Source organism: Aquarana catesbeiana, linkage group LG10 (assembly GCF_042186555.1).
Source record: "Aquarana catesbeiana isolate 2022-GZ linkage group LG10, ASM4218655v1, whole genome shotgun sequence".
Classification (NCBI taxonomy): domain Eukaryota; kingdom Metazoa; phylum Chordata; class Amphibia; order Anura; family Ranidae; genus Aquarana; species Aquarana catesbeiana.
Genome location: NC_133333.1, coordinates 204220162 through 204240899, shown reverse-complemented (window position 1 = coordinate 204240899; position 20738 = coordinate 204220162). Strand labels below are relative to the sequence as shown.

General features: G+C 45.1%; 2 protein-coding genes across 2 annotated transcripts in view; one reads left to right on the top strand and one right to left on the bottom strand.

Annotated features, from left to right (window-relative positions):
- LOC141111128 (F-box only protein 6-like) overlaps positions 1-20738 on the bottom strand; it is a 128337-nt gene that overhangs the window by 62452 nt on the left and 45147 nt on the right. The window lies entirely within an intron of this gene.
- Positions 1-20738, top strand: part of LOC141111127 (F-box only protein 6-like) — a 51692-nt gene that overhangs the window by 23530 nt on the left and 7424 nt on the right. The window contains exon 4 of the mRNA XM_073603164.1: positions 14899-15025. Coding sequence (XP_073459265.1) covers positions 14899-15025 — 127 coding nt within the window. The remainder of the gene's footprint in view (positions 1-14898; positions 15026-20738) is intronic.

Below are 20738 nucleotides of genomic sequence, written 5' to 3'. Positions count from 1 at the left end.
CTTATTAGACTTCTGGCAGGATTGACAGGTGTATATATATATATATATATATATACTAAGGCTCGGTTCACACTGCCGCGACTTGGGATCTGGCTTGTAAAAACCCCAAGTATATGACATGTCAAATTTAACCACTTGCTTACTGGGCACTTACACCCCCTTCCTGCCCTGGCCAATTTTCAGCTTTCAGAGCTGTCACATTTTGAATGACAATTGCACGGTCATGATACACTGTACCCATATGAAATTTTTATCATTTTTTTTTACACAAATAGAGCTTTCTTTTGCTGGTATTTAATCACCACTGGGTTTTTTTTTTTTTTAATAAACAAACAAAAAAAATACCGAAAATATAAAAAAAAAAAAACAATCACAGTTTTCATAGTTTGTTATAAAATTTTGCAAACAGGTAATTTTTCTCCTTCACTGATGTGCATTCATGAGGCTGCACTGATGGGCACTGATGGGCGGCACTGATGAGCGGCACTGATGAGCGGCACTGATGAGCGGCACTGATGAGCGGCACTGATAAGCAGCACTGATAGGCGGCACTGATAGGCACTGGTAGAGGGCACTGATAGGCAGCACTGATAAGTGGCACTGATGATGAGGCACTGATTTGCAGCACTGGTGGGCATTTATAGGTGGCACTGGTGGGTGGCACTGGTGGTCACTTCTGTCCAGCAGTGGGTGTCCATGTGCGAGACCGATGTCCCATTTACACAAGTTGGTAATCTGTTGTTTTTTTTTCTCCTCAAAGGAAAAAAAAAGGCGATTGCCAGCTTCTGTTTACATCACATGATCAACTGTCACTGGCCGGGATCGGCCCCTTACTCCGATCAGCCGAGTCTCATGAACTCGCTGATCACAGAGTGCACCGGCCTTGCCCGCAGGGAGCGCGTAGGCAGCACATGCAGGGGAGGGCATACATGGACACCCTCCTGGCAATTTAGGCCTGCGCTGTAGCCGTCTTTCGGCTATAGTGAGGGTGGGAAGAGATTAATGTTAGTCAATGAGAGCTGTCCTAATTAGCACTACTGAAGTTGCTCCGACTTTAGCCACTTCAGCCCCGGAAGATTTGGCTGCTCAATGATCAGAGCACTTTTTACAATTTGGCACTGCGCTGCTTTAACTGCTATTTGCGCGGTCATGCAATGCTGTACCCAAACAAAATTTTCGTCCTTTTTTCCCCACAAATAAAGCATTCTTTTGACGGCATTTGATTGCCTCTGCGTTTTTTATTTTTATTCTTATAAACGTAAAAAAGACTGAAAATTTTGAAAAAAAAAATGATATTTCTTTCTCGAACATCACGGGACACAGAGCCACAGTAATTACTGATGGGTTATATAGGTATCACTGGTGATTGGACACTGGCACACCCTATCAGGAAGTTCAACCCCCTATATAATCCCTCCCCCTTGCAGGGATACCTCAGTTTTTACGCCAGTGTCTTAGGTGATGGACGTGTAAAGATGTCCTGTGCTGAGCTCCAAAGGGAATATCCTAAGATCCTATACTGGGGCAAGCCAGGCGAACCGGATCCATTCAAAGTGTCTTTTCATGGCCGAATTGAATGGTACCCGGGCCTCGTGTCCGAAGAAATGAGGTTTTACCCGTAATGCTTCGCTTTTTAGAGAGCTGGACCCCGCAGATCAGAAAATGGCTTTAAACTTCCTAATTTCTGGCGAGGTGCTTTACGGTCCCAGAACTGTTGGATCCCCCTACTGATGGGGGCCCCAGTCTCTGACGGTTTTTTCAAACGGAGCCCACCGTGAGAGGTGAAGATTGGGTCTGTGTAAACAGCACCCTGCGGCTGGATAAGGTAAGAGGAGATTCCACAGAATTTTTGAGTTCTAGTGGCTTTTCTCCTTTAAGGTAAATGCATGCTATGCCTATTGTGACCACCGGGGGCTGCCAAGAGCACAAACCTACACATGCTGACTGACTGTCTCAGGTGTTCAGTGCTGATTATGTCCCACCATCTCAAAGCAGGCTGCAAGCAGGTAAGGTGGAAAGGGGGATCTCTCATGTTTGAATGTTCCCCCCAGGCTAGAGAGGGGCCACAGGGGTCTAGAAAGTGGTTATACCACCTGGGCTCTGTGGCCTAATGGCCACCATCTCTGAAGATAGCCGTTCAGGCAGATCTTGTTACCAGTCTCCCCCCCCCCCCATCCCCAGCCTTTTCTCCAGAAGCATGACAGGAGAGTCGGCAGTGCGGGAAGCGCTCGTTTTTTTTCAAAACTCAAGGGGGGGGGGGGGGGCGGTAGAGGAGGGGGCGGGACGTCAGCACAGAGTGTTTAGACTCCCACTCAGGCCAGCTGCAGGCTATTAAAGGCACTCTGTACAGGTGCACTCAGCCTTCTGAGAGACACAGAGCTGACGGTCGCATGTAAGGTGGGACACAGGCATTCTCCTAGGCAGCATTTACTGAAGTAACACCAGACTGAGCATTGGGTAGCAAGGCTTTTAGCCAGACTACATCGCTCAGCGGGCAGTGTTCATTTGTATACCTCACACCTTGTTGCTTTGCACTATGGGTAGAAGAGGTTCAAGCACCCCAGGAACCAGAGACACTAGGGGATCTCGTTCAGGTTCTGAGGGCCTCCTGTCGGCAGCATCCTCCCCCCTAAAGATGGGCCAGGGACGGCTAGCCGGGGAGAGCCATCGGGGTCAGGGGCTAAACCTGCTTCTGGCACTTCAGCCCCTGTATATATTACACAAGAGGTTTTTTCCTCAACCATTAATGGTCTAGAGGAAAGATTAATGGCCGTGATTATGTCTTCACTCAGTGGAAGAAAACGCACTAGGCTTTCCTCTGTTCCCCAAGACCCTCAGACAGAGGAGCTCTGGGATAAAGGAGATGAATACCTTTCAGAGGATCGGGATGGGATGGACGATTCCTCTTCGGAGGATTCAGGTGGAGAGGGACCCTCTGCGACTTCCCAAGAGGAGAAAGTCTTAGTGCAGATCCTCACTGGATTGGTCCGCTCCACATTTAAGTTGCCCATACCTGAAACTGCTAAAGAATCCTCTTCTGCTTTGGGGTCACTGAAACCTTTCCAAGCAGCACATGCTTTTCCTGTTCATACTTTACTTGAAAAGCTTATTTATTCTGAGTGGGATCACCCAGACAAACGTTTTTTTCCTGCCGAGAAAGTTTTCAACACTTTATCCGATGGAAGAAAAGTTTATTAAAATGTGGGGAATACCGGCTATTGATGCCGCCATTTCCTCCGTAAATAATAGCCTGACTTGTCCTGTAGACAATGCTCAGATGCTCAGGGATCCTGTAGATAAAAGGATGGAATCCCTATTGAAGGATGTTTCTCCTTAGCAGGATCAGTGGCCCAACCTGCAGTAGCAGCGATTGGAGTCTGTCAATACTTAAGAGACCATGTTAAGCAGGTCATCAAAGTATTACCTGAACAGCAGGCCCAGGGGTTTGCTAACCTTCCAGCGGCCTTATGCTTTGTGGTTGACGCCATTAGAGATTCTATCGTGCAAACCTCCCGTCTTTCACTGGGGTTGGTGCATATACATAGAATCCTATGGTTGAAAAATTGGTCAGCCGAAGCACCATGTAAGAAGCTACTGGCTGGGTTTCCATTTCGTGGTGCAAGGTTGTTTGGAGAGGACTTGGATAACTATATCAAGAGAATCTCTTGTGGGAAAAGCACTCTCTTACCTGTCAAGAAGAAGAGTAAGCGTCCCTCTTTCAAACGGACTCTTTCCCCAGCGCCGGGGGCTTCAGCCTCCAGGCAGTCTCGACGGCCGCCTCCATCGGGGTCCAGAGACAAGAGTCAACCCCAGGGACAAAAGAAGTCCTGGGGAAAGAAGCCTACTAGGCAAAACACTAAGACCTCTGCATGAGGGGGCGCCCCCGCTCACTCGAGTGGGGGGAAGACTGCGACAGTTCTCAGAGCTCTGGCACGAGGACTTCCAGGACAGATGGGTAGTCTCCACGGTAACCTTAGGGTACAAGCTGGAGTTGCAGGAATTCCCTTTTCCTCGGTTCCTCAGATCAAATGTTCCCAGAGACCCAGAGAAGAAGCAGTCGCTCCTTCTAGCGTTAGAGCGACTTTTGTCGCAGGAGGTCATTATGATAGTTCCCGCAAAGGACCAGGGATTGGGCTTCTATTCCAACCTTTTTACGGTCCAAAAGCCAAATGGGGATGTCAGGCCCATTTTGGACTTAAGGGATCTGAACCGATTCCTAAGGATTCAATCCTTCCGCATGGAATCAATTCGAACAGTAGTTCCCACCCTGCAGGGAGGAGAATTTCTGGCATCAATAGACATCAGAGATGCATATCTGCATGTGCCCATTTTTCCTGCTCATCAGAAGTTTCTGCGCTTCGAGGTAGGAGGGCGCCATTTCCAGTTTGTGGCTCTGCCTTTTGGGATAGCCACTGCACCTCGAGTGTTCACAAAGATCTTGGCTCCTCCTCTGGCCAGATTAAGGGCTCAGGGTATAGCTGTCATAGCATACCTAGACGACCTGCTCTTGATAGATCGGTCGGTAGCCTCTTTGAATGGAAACTTGAGGACCACGGTCAGGTATCTAGAACACCTGGGTTGGATCCTCAACTTAGAAAGGTCTTTCCTAAAACCAGTAAGAAGACTGGAGTATTTAGGTCTGATTATAGATACAAGCCAGGAGAAAATATTTCTACCCCAGGCAAAGATCACTGCTTTGAGAGAGCTGATTCTGACAGTAAGGACCAAGAAGGGTCCCTCAGTCCGCCTTTGTATGAGGCTACTAGGGAAGATGGTGTCTTCATTCGAAGCAGTTCCCTATGCTCAGTTTCACTCAAGAATGCTGCAACACAGTATTCTGTCGACCTGGAACAAGAAGGTTCAGGCATTAGACTTTCCGATGCACCTGTCGCATGCGGTGCGTCAGAGCCTCAATTGGTGGCTCATACCCGAAAACCCGCAGAAGGGGAAATCCTTTCTACCGGTTACCTGGACGGTGGTAACAACAGATGCCAGTCTGTCAGGTTGGGGAGCAGTTCTGGAACAGGCTGCGGTCCAAGGGGTATGGTCCAAGACAGAGAGGACCTTACCCATCAACATTCTGGAGATCCGGGCGATACATCTAGCTCTAAAAGCCTGGATTATCAGGCTACAGGGTTGTCCGGTCAGGATCCAGTCCGACAATGCCACAGCAGTGGCTTATGTCAGTCATCAGGGAGGCACCCGGAGCCGAGCTGCTCAAAAAGAGGTGAACCAGATCTTAGTCTGGGCAGAGATGCATGTGCCATGCATATCGGCAGTTTTCATCCCGGGAATAGAGAATTGGCAGGCAGACTATCTAAGTCGCCAGCAGTTACTTCCAGGGGAATGGTCTCTGCATCCCGACGTCTTTTGGGCCATATGCCAAAGATGGGGGGTTCCAGATGTAGATCTCTTTGCATCCCGATTCAACAAAAAGATAGACAGATTTGTGGCAAGGACAAAAGATCCTCTTGCATGCGGGACGGATGCGTTGGTGATTCCGTGGCATCGGTTCTCACTGATTTACGCATTCCCGCCTATTCTGCTACTACCACGACTCCTTCGCAGGATCAGGCAGGAAAGGAAGTCGGTACTTCTGGTGGCCCCCGCTTGGCCCAGAAGGACTTGGTATGCAGAAATAGTAAGGATGACGGTGGGTTCCCCGTGGACCCTACCGGTACGCCCAGACCTGTTATCTCGGGGTCCAGTGTTCCATCCTGCCTTACAAACGCTAAATTTGACGGTTTGGCTATTGAGACCCACGTTCTGAAGAGTCGTGGGCTCTCAGGTCCTGTCATATCTACCTTGATTAATGCAAGGAAGCCAGCTTCCAGGATGATTTATCATAGAGTCTGGAAGGCTTATATAATCTGGTGTGAATCCAGAGGTTGGCATCCCAGGAAATATGTCATAGGTAGAATCCTTGATTTTCTACAGATGGGATTAGAGATGAAGCTGGCCTTGATTACCATCAAGGGCCAGGTTTCTGCTTTATCGGTATTATTTCAGCGGCCACTTGCTTCGCATTCTTTGGTCCGAAACTTTATGCAGGGGGTGATGCGTCCTAATCCTCCGGTTAAAGCGCCCCTAAACCCCTGGGACTTGAATTTGGTCCTGGCTGTGTTACAGAAACAGCCTTTTGAACCAATAAGTCAGATTCCTTTGGTCTTGTTGACAAGGAAATTAATTTTTCTGGTGGCCAATCTCTTCTGCTAGAAGAGTATCAGAATTAGCAGCTCTTTCCTGTAAGGAGCCTTATTTGATTATACACAAGGATAGAGTGGTACTACGCCCTCATCCTAGTTTTTTACCGAAGGTGGTTTCTGATTTTCATTTAAACCAAGACATTGTTCTACCTTCCTTTTTTCCAGATCCCTGTTCTCCGGAAGAGAGATCTCTACATTCGTTGGATGTAGTAAGAGCAGTTAAGGCCTATCTAGGGGCAACTACTCAGATCCGCAAGACGGATGTTTTGTTTGTGCTGCCAGAGGGTCCCAATAGAGGACAGGCAGCGTCAAAAGCTACCATTTCTAAATGGATTCGACAGTTGATCATTCAAGCTTACGGTTTGAAACAGAAGATTCCTCCGTTTCAGATCAGGGCACATTCCACAAGGGCTATTGGTGCTTCTTGGGCAGTGCATCACCGGGCCTCTATGGCTCAAATCTGCAAGGCCGCAACCTGGTCTTCAGTTCATACATTCACCAGATTCTATCAGGTGGATGTGAGAAGGCATGAGGATATCGCCTTTGGGCGTAGTGTGCTGCAGGCAGCGGTACAGGGTCCTCAGGTCTGATTGCACCCTACTTGGTCGTGGTTCCCCCCCCTCAGGTAGCATTGCTCTGGGACATCCCATCAGTAATTACTGTGGCTCTGTGTCCCGTGATGTTCAAGAAAGAAAATAGGATTTTTTAAAACAGCTTACCTGTAAAATCCTTTTCTTTCGAAGGACATCACGGGACACAGAGGTCCCGCCCCTCTTCTAATACACTATATTGCTTGGCTACAAAACTGAGGTATCCCTGCAAGGGGGAGGGATTATATAGGGGGTTGAACTTCCTGATAGGGTGTGCCAGTGTCCAATCACCAGTGATACCTATATAACCCATCAGTAATTACTGTGGCTCTGTGTCCCGTGATGTCCTTCGAAAGAAAAGGATTTTACAGGTAAGCTGTTTTAAAAAATCCTATTTTTCTACTTTTTTGTTATAAAAAAATCCAATAGACCCAATTTTAGTCATACGTTTAGGTCAAAATGTATTCAGCCACATTGGCGCATGCGCGGCGCCGAACGTGATGGACGCCTGAGAGCTTAGCTCCGTCCAGCTCCGGAAGATAACGGCCGCCGAGGGCTACTAACAGCGATCGATCCCAGCAATTTTATCACCCCTCAAGCCCCCTAAGCATAGTGCATGCCTGGGAGAAAGAAAAAACCCAGAGGATCGTCTCAACATACCCTAACCCACTATCTTCTCCGCACCCGCGATCTAGGCAGCATGTCTCAAAATGGCGCCGCAGGGAGAAACAAGCCTCCGTCTCCAGCACCATCTCCAGGATCCTGCTATGTTCAAACACCCGTCTCCGATCCCAGCCGTGAGTACACCGCTTCTCTTACAAAGACAGACTTAGAAAGCAGCCTGGAGGCCATGTACACTAGGCTGGCGACCAAGTTTCAGACTGAGCTGCACAAAACCTCTCACACTCTCTCCCAGGAGATTGCGGCCTTAGGCTCCAGGACGGAAAGACTGGAAACTAAACATGACGAACTGGCTCTCGCATACAGTGACCTCTCCAGAGAACATGAATCACTAGCCACTACCTTCTCCTTGATGCAAACCCAAATAGAAGACCTTGACAACCGCAATAGACGCAATAATTTGCGTATAAGAGGTATCCCAGAATCTATTACGGATCTCATCCCTACAATGATCCGCCTGTTTAAATCTTTGCTCCCGGACACAGACGCAGCTTCGTTCACCTGTGACCGCATACATAGAGCCCTCAGACCTAAACCGCCCGATGACAAACCTCCCAGGGACATTGTCCTTTGTATGAAGGACTTCTTAACTAAAGAGGAGATCCTTCGAGCTGCCCGCAATCGACAACGTATCACCCTGGATGACCGCACCATCCAAATATATCCTGATATCTCCCCTGCCACCCTAGATAGGAGACGTGGCATGAAGGAGATTACTACTGCCCTCCAAACTGCTCACATTCGCTATAGATGGGGTTTTCCCTTCAAGCTGGTAATCCCTCACAATGGTACCACATACTCTGCCACGTCGCTCCTGGAAGGCCAAGAGGCTCTGGTTAAACTGGGCCTCCTAGATCCTGATGTCATCCGTCGACCCCCCTCTACACCAAGACTCTCACCTATTTGGCAGACACCTCCAACCAGAAGGGACAGACGCAGAATCAGATATGACGTTGGAGACAGACCGGAGGACCCTTTTCGTTGATCATCTTCCCACCGATGTCACCCCCAAGACACCCCAGCAACATGCACCCATCTCCAGCTTACAACTATCCGGACGTCTGTCCTACGGAGCCGCGACATGTTTTCCCCACCCAGCCGCAGCCCAGCAGATTTTGACATAATTTTTATTTTTTGGTTTTGTCTTCACTGCTGGCTAGTTCTTCTGTTTTGATTTTTCTTTTTCCTATTGGCTTGACATAGCACAGAACTTCTTCCAGGCTGGGTTCGAGACCTAGTAGTCTCGTGAATTGTGATTTCTTTTTTTTTTTTTTTTTTCAGGTTTTCTACTATGACCTGTTCCAGTTCCTAGTTATGAGGACACTCACATCATCTTCAAGCTTATGTGTTTTTTTTCTCTTTTTTTTTTGTTATATTTTTTCTACTCTCCTTTTTTTTTCCTCATTTTTTTTTTAAAGGTTTTGGTACACCGTCACAATACTTCTGCATCATATTACTTAGGCTGAAATATTTTATATTCTACATAATGAAGTTGGTCCGTACTATGTACATGATTGATGTATTTCGCTCTTTTACCCCCCAGTGCTCGAGTATGGCGGCCCTCCCTTTGTCACTCGCAATCCAATGGGCTAGCTCTTGGCCCTCTTTATTTTGGGTCTATTTGCCCTCAGACCATAGATCACTATCACTATTACCATGGTGATTAGATGTATATCACACAATGTCAAGGGATTTAATTCCCCTTTAAAAAGGAGAAAGGCATTTGCATTCTATAAACAGCTTGGAGCGCAAATTCTCCTCTTACAAGAGACACATTTTGCACACACCTCACACCCTAAATTTCTCCATAGACACTACCCTCAGACTTTTTGCTCATTACACCAGACGAAAAGTAGAGGTGCTGCCATACTCCTTCACTGCTCTTTCCCAATGGAAGTTAAACAAGTTTTTAAAGATAAAGACAGTAGATATGTTATAATCAAAGGTATGATTCATTCTAGAGAACTAACTATCGCCAGTATTTATGCCCCTAATGACTCTCCTGCATCTTTTTTTCACTCCTTCTTTGACCGCCTCTCTCAATTTCAATCGCCACACATGATAATAGGAGGGGACTTTAATATGGTGGCCAACCCTACTCTTGACAGATCCTCGATGTCCCCCTCAACCAAATCTTTTCCCCGTTCACTCTCGGGTGGACTACTAGACCATCAACTGGTGGACACCTGGAGAGCTCATAACATTGGGGCTAAGGAATATACTTTCTACTCCCATCCCCATAAAAGTTATGCGAGACTTGACTACATCTATACCACCCCCATTATCCTTGCCAATACCACAGATGCTAGCATCCATCCTTGTTCCTGGTCGGACCATCATGCCACTGCCTTCACCACCTCATACATTAGGCTTGCACCAACCTCTTACTCATGGAGACTAAATGAAGCTCTCTTATCTGATGCAGTAGTTGAGGGAGAAATAGCACAAGCTATTGAAGAATATTTTAATTTTAATGCCATCCCAGAAACCCCTCCCTCTATGGTTTGGTCGGCACATAAGGCGGTGCTGAGGGGGAAGTTAATTAGTCTTGCAGCTGCTCAGAATAAAATAGATAAACTAAACATTTTAACCCTCAATAAGGACTTGGATAGTCTTTACAAGAATACCAATCTTCTACACTTGGAATCCACTAGACAACTAATTGACCAAAAAAGATTGGAATTGGATGATATCCTGTCGAAGAGAGTGGAAAAAACTCTGCGTTGGTCGAGAGCCAAAAGCCTTCTTCATGAGAGTTCTGCTTCCACACTCTTCGCCAGAAAACTTAATCGTTCCTCCCGCCCTCCCCATGTCTATAGATTAATGACCCCCTCTGGACATATCACCTCCCATCCCCAAGAGGTCCTTCAAATCTTTGAACAGTTCTATTCCTCTCTATTAGCCCCCTCCCAGCTAAAACCCTCACTATCAGACGTTACATGGTTTCAGAACATCCCCCTACCAAATCTTACCCCCTCACAATTAGACATTTTGAACGCCCCCATCACACCAACAGAGGTTATGAATGTTATTAAATCTCTAAAATCGGGTTCAGCCCCCGGGCCTGATGGATTTTCCTCTCTCTATTATAAGAAATTCTCTCCCCTCCTCACCCCCAGATTAGTCCATCTATTCAATTGGGTTTTACAAGGTGGTAGTTTCTCTGAAGATATTTTATTAGCTAACATGTCCCTGATTCCAAAACCTCATAAGAACCATACCTTACCCCAAAACTATAGACCTATCTCGGTCATCAATAATGACTTAAAAATCTTTAGCAGAATCATGGCTGACAGATTGGCAATAGTTATCCCCTCTCTTATTTCCCCTTTTCAGTCCGGCTTTATTCCCCATAGACTCATCACTGATAACATCCGCCTAGCCACAAATATAATACAAGACGCTAACTTATTTTCGCGAAAACTCCTCATGCTTAGCCTTGACATACAAAAGGCATTTGATAGTGTCTCCTGGACATACATCAATACACTCCTACAACGCATGGGCTTCCAGGGAGCATTCCTACATGCCTTCTTGGCCCTCTATCAGAACCCGAAAACCAGAATCAGACTTCCGGGTTGTAACTCTAAATTTTTTACCCTAGGCAGAGGTACAAGACAAGGATGCCCTTTGTCACCTTTAATTTTTGCTTTAGCCCTTGAGCCCCTAGCCACTGCTATACTCCAAAACCCAGATATCACTGGTTATTTGAAGGGCCACTCGACATTTAAATTTGGGATGTATGCAGATGACGTTTTGATGTTCATTACCAATCCCCTGGTATCCCTCCCGAACCTTTTTCAGACTTTATCGAAGTTTGCAGAGATCTCAGGCCTCTCCATAAACATGTCAAAATCAAGTGCACTCCCAATAGGCTACACACCTGTAGAATTACTTCACCTCAAATCAGTCTATGCATTCAACTGGACGGACTCCCACCTCCCATACCTAGGAATCAATCTGACTAAAGATTTTTGCAGACTCTTTGAAGCTAACATCCCCCCCATGGTATCTAAACTTAAAGGTATACTCAAACAATGGTCACATCTACACATTTCATTTCTTGGTAGAATTACAGCACTTAAGATGACCATCCTCCCCAAACTCCTCTACCTATTTAGATCCCTACCACTTAAAATTTCTAAAACTTACCTACACTCTATCCAAGTGATGTTTAATAGATTTATTTGGAAAGACAAACCTCCACGCTTTTCCAGGGAGGTCCTGTACCGTTCCTCTAAGAAAGGTGGCTTAGGGGTACCTCAGGTGTGGTTTTACTACTTAGCCAGTAGGTACACTCAACAAGCACAATGGAACATACATTACCCCAGTGTACCCTGGGTACACTTTGAGGCTGAATCTATCGCCCCTTTGTTTCTCCCAGGCCTCATGTGGTCCAATAACCCAGTTAGTTCAGAATTGGGACTCAAAAATTTGATCACTCAAGCAGGCCTTCAACTCTGGGACACTTACAAAAATACATACAAACTAGTTTCTACTGTTCCTCTAGGTGCCTCATTTTTAGGAGACTCTAGATTCCCCTTAGCATACAATAGACCCTCTTCCTTTCAACTCTGGATAGAGTTAAAATTAACTACATTAAGTAAATTTCTCCTAAACTCAAAATTTGTTTCATTTTCGCAACTGCAAACCAACTACCACATCCCAAACAGTGAATTTTATCACTTCCTACAAATACGCCACTTTTTCCAAAAACACTACCCTGGCCCATATTTATCCTCCACAACTCTGTTTGAAGACATTTGCTATGACTCCCCTCGTCAGAAAGGCCTTATTTCTCTAATCTATAACAATCTTGAGGCTAGCATTGAGGAATCACCCCTTAAATATAGATCGCAATGGGAATCGGAGATGGGTCTGGAGGACATTGATATAGATTGGGTAAAAGGCTGGCAAAATTTACGCAATTGTACCAAATCTATTATGGTGCGCGAAACTGCTATCAAACTATTAACACGTTGGTACTACACCCCAACGCGTCTCCACAAGATCTTCCCACATTCCTCCCACCTCTGTTTCAGAGGTTGTGCTCAACAAGGCTCTTTTCTACACACCTTTTGGGAATGCGAAAAACTACGTCCCACATGGACAGAGATCTTGAAACTGATAGACAAGTTGGCTAATAAACCCCTCAACATCTCTTATCAACATTGCCTGCTGTTTCAGTCTCCTCCAGATTCCACTAAACCATTGGTAAAACTGATCCATTCTATATGTGTAGCCATGCAATGGGTGATTGCCTCACATTGGAAATCACCTTCTGTTCCGTTTCCACAAGTGATTGCTAGAATAGACCGTATGATGTTGGCAGACAAGATTTATCACACCTTGCATGACACTATCCCTCAGTATGATGCTATTTGGAATCCTTGGTTTTTATTTAGACTCCAAAAGTGACGGTTTTTTTTTTTTTATATTTTTCTTTTTCTTTTATATTCTACCTCTGTACATGTTCTTTGTGTGCTTTTTCTTTTTTTCTTTATTTAAATGCTTTACTTTCTTCTCGATTAATCCTTAGCCATGTTTTATCTACTAGACTTTGCCTAGACTTTAAGACTATAATGTCTTCTATAATTGATTAATTAGCTCTTTAATGAACGTATGCTTCTAGTCTCGGCATATAATTTTTGATCCTTGCATTTATGGCTTTGTATATCTTTGTATTATATTTGTTTTACCTTTCTGCTAAAATAAAAACTTTTTGAAAACAAAAAAAAATGTATTCAGCCACATGTCTTTGGTGAAAAAAAAATGTCAATAAGCGTATATTTATTGGTTTGCGCAAAAGTTATAGCGTCTACAAACTAGGGTACATTTTCTGAAATTGACGCAGCTGTTAGTTTATGACTGCCTATCTCATTTCTTGAGGTGCTAAAATGGCAAGGCAGTACAACCCCCCCCCCCAATGACCCCATTTTGGAAAGTAGGCACCCCAAGGAAATTGCTGAGAGGCATGTTGAGCCCATTAAATATTTTATTTTTTTTTTTATTGAAAAATGACAAAAGAAAAAAAATTACAGAAAGTTGTCACTAAATGATCTATTGCTCAAACGTGCCATGGGCTTATGTGGAATAACACCCCAAAATACATTCTACTGCTTCTCCTGATTACGGGGATACCACATGTGTGGGACTTTTTGGGAGCCTAGCCGTGTACGGGACCCCGAAAACGAATCACCGCCTTCAGCATTTCTAAGGCTCGGTTCACACTGGGGCGACTTGTCAGGCGACCTAGTCGCCTGACAAGTCGCCTCCCGTTCTGTGCTATGGAACCGTTCTAATCGGAGCGACGCAAGTCGCTCCGACTTAGAAAAAGGTTCCTGTATTACTTTGGGGGCGACTTGGGGCGACTTGCATAGACTTCTATGCAGAAGTCGTCTCGCAAGTCGCCCCGGCAGTCGTTTGCAGGTCGCCTCGCTGAGGCGACCTGCAAGTCGTGCCGCCCATGTGTGAACCGAGCCTTAGGGTGTAAATTTTTTATTTCACTCCTCACTACCTATCACAGTTTTGAAGGCCATAAAATGTCAAGATGGCACAACCCCCCCCCAAATGACCCCATTTTGGAAAGTAGACACTCCAAGCTATTTGCTGAGAGACATATTGAGTATTTTGCAGATCTCGCTTTTTGTCACAAAGTTGTGAAATTTGAAAAAAAAAAAAAAAACCCTTTTACTTTTCTTTCTTCATTTTCAAAAACCAAGAGCTGCAAAATACTCACCAAAAAAAAAAAAACTTTTTCTTTTCTTTCTTCATTTTCAAAAACCAAGAGCTGCAAAATACTCACCATGCCTCTTAGCAAATACCTTGCAGTGTCTACTTTCCAAAATGGGGTCATTGGATTGGGATTGGTTTTTGGTGTCCTGTGCGCGGCTAGGATCCCAAAAAGTCCCACACATGTGGTATCCTCGTACTCAGGAGAAGCAGCAAAATGTATTTTGGGATTTAATTCCACATATAACCATGCCATGTTTGAACAATATATCATTTAGTGACAACTTTGTGCAAAAAAAAGAAAAAAAGAAACGGCGGCTGGTCTGGAATTGGTTAGAAAAGTTTCCTGTACTACTTCAAGGCGACTTCTATCCAAGTTCTATGCTATACTTCTATCAAAGTAGTTCTCAAGTTGCCAGGAAGCCGTCTGGCAAAGTCGCACGAGTTTCAGGTTGTGGCAGTGTGAACCGAACCTTATAGGAACAAATGCAACAAAACTTTTTCAATTATATATTTAACAGACAAATAAGAACCAATAAGAGAAGTTCATTGTTAGAGTTGGCATACACTTTAAATTAGTGCCCTTCTGCATGTCCAGGAACCCTTCAACTGGCAAAGCTTCCCATTAACAGAAGCTAAATCTAAAACAAACCCGTTAATTGTATCTTATTTTTATTTTCCTGTTATAGAGAAATTTAATTCATGGACAATAGAGGAAAATGGTGGTGATCTTTGGAAGGTGGAAAAATTGCCTGGAGATTCAGGAGAAAATTTCCCAGATGAGACCGTCACCAAATACTTTGTGACTTCCTATGGGTAAAGTCGTCCTTTTCCTTTTTGTTTTGTTACGAACCTCTCCTCCTCTTGGGGTGGTGTGAAATGACCCCCTAAGTCAGGGGTGCTCAACCTTTTTAGAGCCTTTGCACACTGGGGCGGTTTGCAGGCGCTATTGCGCTAATAATAGCGCCTGCAAACCGCCCCGAAAGTGCCGCTGCTGTGTATCCAGTGTGCAAGCCCCGAGGGCTTGCACACTGGAGCGATGCGCTGGCAGGACGGTAAAAAAAGTCCTGCCAGCAGCATCTTCAGAGTGGTGAAGGAGCGGTGTGTATACCGCTCCCTTACCGCTCCTGCCCATTGAAATCAATGGGAGGCGCGGCTATACCGCCGGCAAAGCGCCTCTGCAGAGGCGCTTTGCGGTGGTATTTAACCCTTTCTCGGCCGCTAGCGGGGGGTAAAACCGCCCTGCTAGCGGCCGCATACCGACGGTAAAACGCCGCTAATAATAGCGGCGTTTTACCGCCGACGCCGCCCCAGTGTGCAAGGGCTCGTAAAGAGCGAGGGTCACTTAAGTGATTTGGTAACTGGTCAGGGGCCACAATGAAATGAAATGTTTCAGAATTTTTAATTTTTAATTTTGCATAGCATAATTAAGATTTTCCCCCTGCAGCCACTGATTTTCCGGCAGGAGAGAGAGGAGGAGAAGCCAGCTTTCAGCAGTTGCAAGAGGAATATGGAGAGGATCGATTCCTTTATATGCGCCCCGCTGCCCACCCCCCCCGTCCAAGTGTAAAACAGAATGGTGCAAGGGTTCCCTGGAGCATGGGTCAGGGTCACCATTGTGACCCCTGACTTTACACCAGTGGTTGGGGGTGTGGGGGTGTGTGGCAGATACCCCCCCCCCCAAGCTGCAAATGTAAATGAGGCCTTAGGCCCCTTTCACACGATCGGACCGTTCAGGTCCGCCTGTCAGTTTTGACGGCAGACCTGAACGGGCGATCCATGTTAGCCTATGGAGCGTCGGATGTCAGCGGAGACATGTCCGCTGACATCCGACCCCGTCCGATCCGCTAAAAGCAGACGGATGGCCCTACGTCCAGGTCTGTTGCTATCGGATCGGGTGAGATCTGACGAAAACGGACATGCTGTCCGTTTACGTCTGATCCCTCCATAGGCGGCAGCGGCACCTGACAAGCCCCTCCCCACTCAGTGAGCAGAGAGGGACCTGTCATCCGCCGGCTCAGCGGAGATCAACGGACTGATCTCCCGCTGAGCCGGCGGACCGAGGCGGGCTCCGTAGAAACGGAGTCCGCCTCGGGTGAAAGGGGCCTAAATGTACTGAGCCCCCTGTAAGGCTGCTTTCACACTGATGCACTGTGGTTTACCCACACCTGCACTTAGACTTCTAATATATCTTGCAGGTGTGGTGCGCTTTCTGAAAGCACACCAAAACTCCTGCATTCATTTTGAGGGAAAGGGCCACATCAGAGGGCTCTGAGGGCCACAGGTTGAGCACCCCTGCCCCATCTCAAGGTCTGGTTCTTGGTGTGCGGTACGGAGAAAACTAAGCTGGGTGCCAGTCATTTTAGTCTTTTTATTTTTTATTGCTGTACTCATTCTGAGAAAGAGAATTTTAGGGGTGTAGGATACCCAAAAATAGGAAAAGTTATTCTGAAGTAGTAGTAGGCCCTTTAACCCTTTCACTGCCAGAGCTGTTTTTGTGTTTTTTGTACACATGCTTAAAAAAATCATTTTAGGCCTGAAGATGACTTAAAACCTCAAACCATATATTTTCTGATAGCAGACATTCTGTAGAATAAAATGACAGTAGTCCCAATTTTATTATGTGACACAATGTTAGCGCAAAGGTATATCAAATGCAACATTTCAGTAGAAATCCTTAATTTTTGTTACACCTGTTTTTACTCTTTATCCTAATCACAATGAGGACAAAAGGTCCCCTATGAGGTTCTTTTTAAGTAACAGGTTCTCTTTAATGAGGAATCAGTGGTTATGGTTAGTCTTGCTGTCACTTACAGTGCCTTGAACAAGTATTCATACCCCTTGAAATTTTCTACATTTTGTCATGTTACAAGCAAAAAGGTAAATGTATTTTATTGGGATTTTATGTGATAGACCAACACAAAGTGGCACATAATTGTGAAGTGGAAGGAAAATGATAAATGGTTTTCAACTTTTTTTTTACAAATAAATATGTGAAAAGTGTGTGGGGGGGGCATTTGTATTCAGTCCCCCTGAGTCAATACTTTGTAGAACGACCTTGGATGTCTCTACCAGCTTTGCACATCTAGAGAGTGACATTTTTGGCAATTTTTCTTTGCAAAATAGCTCAAGCTCTATCAGATTGGATGGAGAGTGTCTGTGAACAGCAATTTTCAAGTCTTGCCACAGATTCTCAATTGGATTTAGGTCTGGACTTTGACTGGGCCATTCCAACACTTGAATATGCTTTGATCTAAACCATTCCATTGTAGCTCTGGCTGTATGTTTAGGGTCGCTCTCCTGCTGGAAGGTGAACCTCCGCCCCAGTCTCAAGTCTTTTGCAGACTCGAACAGGTTTTCTTCTAAGATTGCCCTGTATTTGGCTCAATCCATCTGTTGAAAGAACAACAGCAAAGTTGCTTATAAACTGACAATACTATATGCATTATAACTATGTATGCAGCAGGTGGCGCTGTAGTATTATAGTGTATAGTTCATGTTATCCTATGTTATAACAGGATGTATTGTCTATCTCAGTGCATGTAGTTGTATCCTCCTGTTTCCTGTTCCATGATGTAAAGACATTTTCTGATATTCCTCTATGAAAGTAAAGTATTCTGCTGTATACAAGTTTCCAGTGCATGATTCAATACCCTGCTAACACCATCTTCCCATCAACTCTGACCAGCTTCCCTGTCTCTGCTGAAGAAAAGCATCCCCACAACATGATGCTGCCACCACCATGTTTCATAGTGGGGATGGTGTATTCAGGGTGATGTGAAGTGTTAGTTTTCTGCCATACATAGCGTTTCATTTGACCAGAGCACCTTCTTCCACGTTTGCTGTGTCCCCAACATGGCATCTCGCAAACTGCAAACGGGACTTCTTGTGACTTTCTTTCAACAATGGCTTTCTTCTTGCCACTCTTCCATAAAGGCCAGATTTGTGGAGTGCATGACTAATAGTGGTCCTGTGGACAGATTCTCCCACCTGAGCTGTGGATCTCTGCAGCTCCTCCACAGTTACCATGGGCCTCTTGGCTGTTTCTCTGATTAATGATCTCCTTGCTCGGCCTGTCAGTTTAGGTGGACAGCCATGTCTTGGTAGGTTTGCAGTTGTGCCATACTCTTTCCATTTTCAGATGATGGATTAAACAGTGCTCCATTAGATGTTCAAAGCTTGGGATATTTTTTAAAACCTAACCCTGCTTTAAACTTCTCCACAACTTTATCCCTGACCTGTCTGGTGTGTTCCTTGACCTTCATGATGCGGTTTGTTCACTAAGGTTCTCTAACAAACCACTGAGAGCTTCACAGAACAGCTGTATTTATACTGAGATTAAATTAAACACAGGTGGACTCTATTTACTAATCAGGTCATTTTTGAAGGCAATTGGTTCCAATAGATTTTAGTTAGGGGTATCAGATTAAAGGATTAAAGGACTGAATACAAATGCACGCCACACTTTTCAGATATTAATTGGCAAATAATTTGGAATAACCATTTATCATTTTCCTTCCACTTCACAATTATGTGCCACTTTGTGTTGGTCTATCACATAAAATGCCAATAAATACTAAAATTTAAACTAAAATTTAGTTTTTTTGTTGTAACATGACAAAATGGGGAAAATTTGAAGGGGTATGAATACTTTTTCAAGGCACTGTAGACCTCTGATATCTCATCTGCCCTCTATTGAAGCTAATGGAACACAGATCATGTTCCATTAGCTTCTTCCCTGGCCACACAAGCCAGGAAAAGTGGCATCCAGACCCAGAAGTGACATTTTACACATCACGTCTGGATTCATTTTAGGAAGGGGAGATCAGCCAATGGACATTCACTGATCCCCCTTCCCGCTACCTGGCAGCACCCACCATGCAGGTACCAGGTCCGCTTATGGGAGCGGCAGTTGCAGTGCATCTCTTTCTAATAAGCAGGACCCTTGACCTTCTGATAGCAGTAAGCCCCAGTTCACACTATAAGGCTACATATACACTGGAACTCCCCTAGATGTTAATTCTCCTGTCAGCAGAAAAACACTAAATATGGCAAAAACATGTGTAAACGGGGTACCGTGTTTAGCCGTATTTACCAATTGGACATCTATTCATTTAATTGGCCAGAGTACTGGCCATACAAATGAATAAATGGGCAAGCGCTAGCGCTTAGGCGCGTTCACGTGCTTTTTTGCCACGTTTGCGTTTTTTGCCCCAACATATCATGCAATTCTTCTGTGTTCAGGGGAGGGACGTTTAAGTGCCCCTAAACTCTGCTGCTTCTAAACTCTGGTAAAAGCCTACGTGTGCATGGACACATAGGTTTTATTGAGTTATGTTCAGGAGCTTTGGCAAAAAAACACCAAAAGCTCCTAAACTCACGTTTAGGAGCAGCAGTGTACATGAGGCCTTACCGACATGTGAATCACATAGGAACTGCACTGCATTCACATGCGATTCGGTGTGGTGCAGTTCAAGCCCATTCAATTTTAATGGGCTCGAATAGCACCACATTGCAGCAAAGAAATGCAGCAAAGAAAAGCAGGTGCTTTTTTGGAGCCACACTGCAATCGCATAGCATGGTTGTTTTGCAGGCAAACCACAATGTGTTTGGGGGTGTCATTAACTTTTTATTTCAATGCAGTGTGGGAAATTTGCAGGGATCGCTGCGTTTTCCGCATCGCATATGCATGAACCTAGGCTTACAGATATGCTGATGTATGCACTGAATTTTTTTCTCAGTGTCCAGAAGCTTCTATCTAGCTTCTCTGCTCCTTCAAGACAGCCGTCCTTTAGCCCAGCTCCTTTCTGCTATCTCATCCAGCAAGGTAGCTAAAGTCCTTGGCCTTCAGCACGTGCCCCCAGGCCGAAGGAAGGGCAAAGTAGAGAGACACTCAATACAGACATCCTTTCCAGCCAAAAACCTAGGAGATGAAGAGAGAACACTCTGGAAAGACGCTCCAAACGTCCATCATCTCCTTAGAACAACTCTAAACATAGACCTCAAGGATTGGTTGGGTCAGATAAATATTCATAACTTCATTGGCAATTGTCCCTCAGTCTGATTACTGGAACCTCCTCAACAGTAACAGGCAGAGCAATCAACACACTGAGATTAAGAGAACCAGTATAGTCCAGAAAATTGTGAGGAGAGCTTGGGCTGATAACAGCCTAGCTAAAAAATACTAAGCTTAATTAGGGACTGTCCAGCTTAGGCAGGGTCCCTATATTTACACATAACAGTAATATAAGCATTGTTTTATGCAATTGGATTTTACATAGTAGCTATCTAGTTGCAATGAATTGGTTAGCGATTTAAAGTGGAACAACACTGCATCTGAGCACCATAAATGAAAAAAAAAAAAGCTATTTAATTCATTTTTCCATCCATCCATGTCTCTGTGCTTTATTTTGCTGAGACATCAAAAAACACCCCACTAGCATATCTGGCCATGGCAATCTTGAGTAAGGGCAGAGGATTCATGTGACATTGATTTCTTGGAATCCATCTGCCCTAAGTTCAGGCATGT